General features: G+C 47.0%; 3 protein-coding genes across 3 annotated transcripts in view; 1 reads left to right on the top strand and 2 right to left on the bottom strand.

Moving 5' to 3' along the window:
* Nucleotides 1-833, top strand: part of LOC125950559 (protein HIRA homolog) — a 3,498-nt gene extending 2,665 nt beyond the window's left edge. The window contains exons 3-5 of the mRNA XM_049678663.1: nt 1-63; nt 135-384; nt 455-833. The exon at nt 1-63 is cut by the window's left edge and continues 52 nt beyond it. Coding sequence (XP_049534620.1) covers nt 1-63; nt 135-384; nt 455-833 — 692 coding nt within the window. The remainder of the gene's footprint in view (nt 64-134; nt 385-454) is intronic.
* Nucleotides 834-877: 44 nt separating this feature from the next.
* Nucleotides 878-1,985, bottom strand: LOC125950562 (cytidine deaminase-like). Its single transcript, XM_049678667.1, has 3 exons — nt 1,662-1,985; nt 1,396-1,604; nt 878-1,321 (listed from the first exon to the last, which is right to left on the bottom strand). The coding sequence occupies exons 1-3, from the start codon at nt 1,720-1,722 to the stop codon at nt 1,124-1,126; spliced, it is 468 nt and encodes a 155-aa protein (XP_049534624.1). The 5' UTR covers nt 1,723-1,985; the 3' UTR covers nt 878-1,123.
* Nucleotides 1,986-2,122: 137 nt separating this feature from the next.
* LOC125950561 (non-structural maintenance of chromosomes element 3 homolog) overlaps nt 2,123-2,500 on the bottom strand; it is a 991-nt gene continuing 613 nt past the window's right edge. Inside the window, exon 2 of the mRNA XM_049678666.1 lies at nt 2,123-2,500. This exon is cut by the window's right edge and continues 169 nt beyond it. Coding sequence (XP_049534623.1) covers nt 2,199-2,500 — 302 coding nt within the window. The 3' untranslated portion in view covers nt 2,123-2,198.

The following is a 2,500-nucleotide window of genomic DNA, read 5'->3' as shown; positions in this document are numbered from 1 at the left end:
TCTGGAATGTGCCCGAAAAGGCCGTTTACCTCTCTACCAATTGTTCCGATATTCTCAGTGGAAGTAAGTCGGTGCGCGTCGCCTGCTGCTTCGATCGCTCACCTCTAAACCATTTTTATTGCTCATAACTTCAGGCTTCGTAACTGTTTTGCATGTATCGGATCAAGGCATGCCATTCATCGTTCTGGCGAATGGATCTTCGTACTGCTACTGCCGTAAGCTGGACAGCTGGATGCTAATCAACTCGCCCGATCCGATCATGCGTCACGGGTTGATCGGTAACAAGGCAAATGCACCGGTGCGAAACATGAAAGTGTACCCCCTGTCGACGATACAATCGTACGGCAGCTTTACCGGACCGAAGACGAACAGCTTTGCCGAATTGTATGTATTGGCTTCGTATTAGCGCATTATCAGCGGGGTTCTAATGAACACGACTTGCGATATTTTTCAGACATTCTTCGTCTTGGCAAACACCCGCATCGATTTCGTTCATTGAAAACCAAATCAAGATCTGCGAGATGATCAGTTCGCCCGTCGAGCTAAAGTACTGGTACTCGATGTTGGGCTTCCAATTAGCACTGAATGGTAGCGAAGAAAAGATTCGGCAAGTGTTGGATGATCTGCTCGGTGCCTCACCGCACAGCCTCGACACGTCGATGGGTGAGGACGGTGATCCGGCCGTACTCGGCATCTCGAAGCATGTGTTCATGGAAGATATTTTGAATCACTTCAAAACGCAAACAAAGTGGCAACGCATTTACACCGAATACCTCGATCAGCTGAAGTTCTTAAAGGAACGCGACGGCCGAGATAGCGCACGTATGGAGTGAGATAATAAAAAGGCATCACGTAACGGCTTTTGCAAAGCCACGCGCTCATGAAAACAAAAGTTTATTACCATTCTTTGGATAAAAAAAAACAACAACAAAGCGTACAAACGGTCTTGGTCAGATAAGATTGCCCGATTAAAGCTTAAGTTAATTTACAGATAACGCAACCAGACACACCCGCGCCATAATTCTCTTGACGTAATTGCTGATAATTCTGTGCCTCCCTTTGTCGCGCACCTTGTTCGAGTGAGTTACGATCACGGATTTCGAGGACGGGACGGATGAAGCCGTTACTTGTTCAAGAAGGTGGGGGAAAAGGCATGGGGCAGCAATTGAAAGAGGGATGTAACCATCACACGCACCGGCGATGGTTTGACTAGATAGATGGGAATATCTTTACGGCTGAACTCGGACAGAGTCTGACGGCAGGTCCCGCAGGGTGCCGTAAACTCCGTTTCCTGGAAAGCTACCACAGCCACGGCGGTAAACTGGCAAAAGGAAAAAAGGACAATTTAGAAGATTTAGAGGATCGAGTAGGAAAGCATGGGGATTCAATAATCACCTCCCGATGTCCCTCACTAACGGCTTTACATACTGCCGTCCGTTCGGCGCATACGCTTGGTCCGAACGTGCCATTCTCCACATTGCATCCGGTTACGATATCTCCCGCCACAGTTCTTAGTGCTGCTCCCACGGCAAAGTTACTGTAAGGACAGTAAGCGTGGTTACGCACTTTAATCGCGGCCTCGATAAGCTCCTTCACTGATGCATCTGCAAAAAGATACTGTAAGTATAGCGCTCCATGAAACAAGCGAACAGTTCACTCACCTAACGAGGAGTATTCCACCGTATTACGCCCGTCCACTGTTCCGTTAATGTTGTTATTCATTTTCTACGTACGGTAGTACACGGTAGTACCTGTTGGAAATAAGGAAGGGCGCGCTTTCGCGTTATGGACGGACGATGGAGCAGGAATTTATGCTGGCAGCATGAGCGATCTACTAAAAATAACAACAAACGACCCCCGATTTCGCTTGCTGCTGACGTTTAGTGGTTGTCACTAGAAAATACTACGCCTCCACTCCGATCACTCCTGACTCTCGCTGTGGACGGTCTTCGCGGTGGCGCTTTTATTTAAAAACTGACCAGCGGAAGAGCCATTCGATTTATGGCATTTGTTGTGACGCTGAGACACGCAAAGCAAACAACGATGCGATAACCAGCGATAACGCAATGCAACGAAAGGGAAAAACCTACTGCAGCATCGCCACTGATCTACACACAGCACATACGGATCATGATTTATAAATAATTTAACGTTAAAAGCATACTGATTACATTAGGTTAATGGTTTTAATCACCCTCTCAATCATCTACTTCATCATCTTTTCCATTAGCTTCTATATACTGTGTCTTGAAATCAACCGGATTGCGGTTCATTACTTTGCAAAACCCTTCTAGAATTTCCTTTTTCGACACCTCGTGCTTTGATCGTACCCCCCAGCTAATCAACGTAACTTCGTCGTTCAGACCCTCAAGCGCCTGTTTGGTGCGCGCTAGGTAAGCCTGTTTGAAAAAGGAATCGTACATCTTCTTCACCTCTCCGAAGTAGTTATGTTCTTGCTGCTCCTCGATACCAATCGTCTCCAAAAACTCCCACACGATCG

Source organism: Anopheles darlingi, chromosome 2 (assembly GCF_943734745.1).
Source record: "Anopheles darlingi chromosome 2, idAnoDarlMG_H_01, whole genome shotgun sequence".
Classification (NCBI taxonomy): domain Eukaryota; kingdom Metazoa; phylum Arthropoda; class Insecta; order Diptera; family Culicidae; genus Anopheles; species Anopheles darlingi.
Note: the sequence above shows the minus strand (reverse complement) of the source record. Positions and strands in the feature narration are given on the sequence as shown.

What these genes read in the sequence shown, in the direction of transcription:
- LOC125950562 (XM_049678667.1), bottom strand. Translation starts at nt 1,722, where the DNA reads ATGAATAACAACATTAACGGAACAGTGGACGGGCGTAATACGGTGGAA. An exon ending in GGTGGAATACTCCTCGTTAG is followed by an intron (nt 1,605 to 1,661) that starts GTGAGTGAACTG and finishes ATCTTTTTGCAG; the next exon opens with ATGCATCAGTGAAGGAGCTT. An exon ending in TTAGTGAGGGACATCGGGAG is followed by an intron (nt 1,322 to 1,395) that starts GTGATTATTGAA and finishes TCCTTTTGCCAG; the next exon opens with TTTACCGCCGTGGCTGTGGT.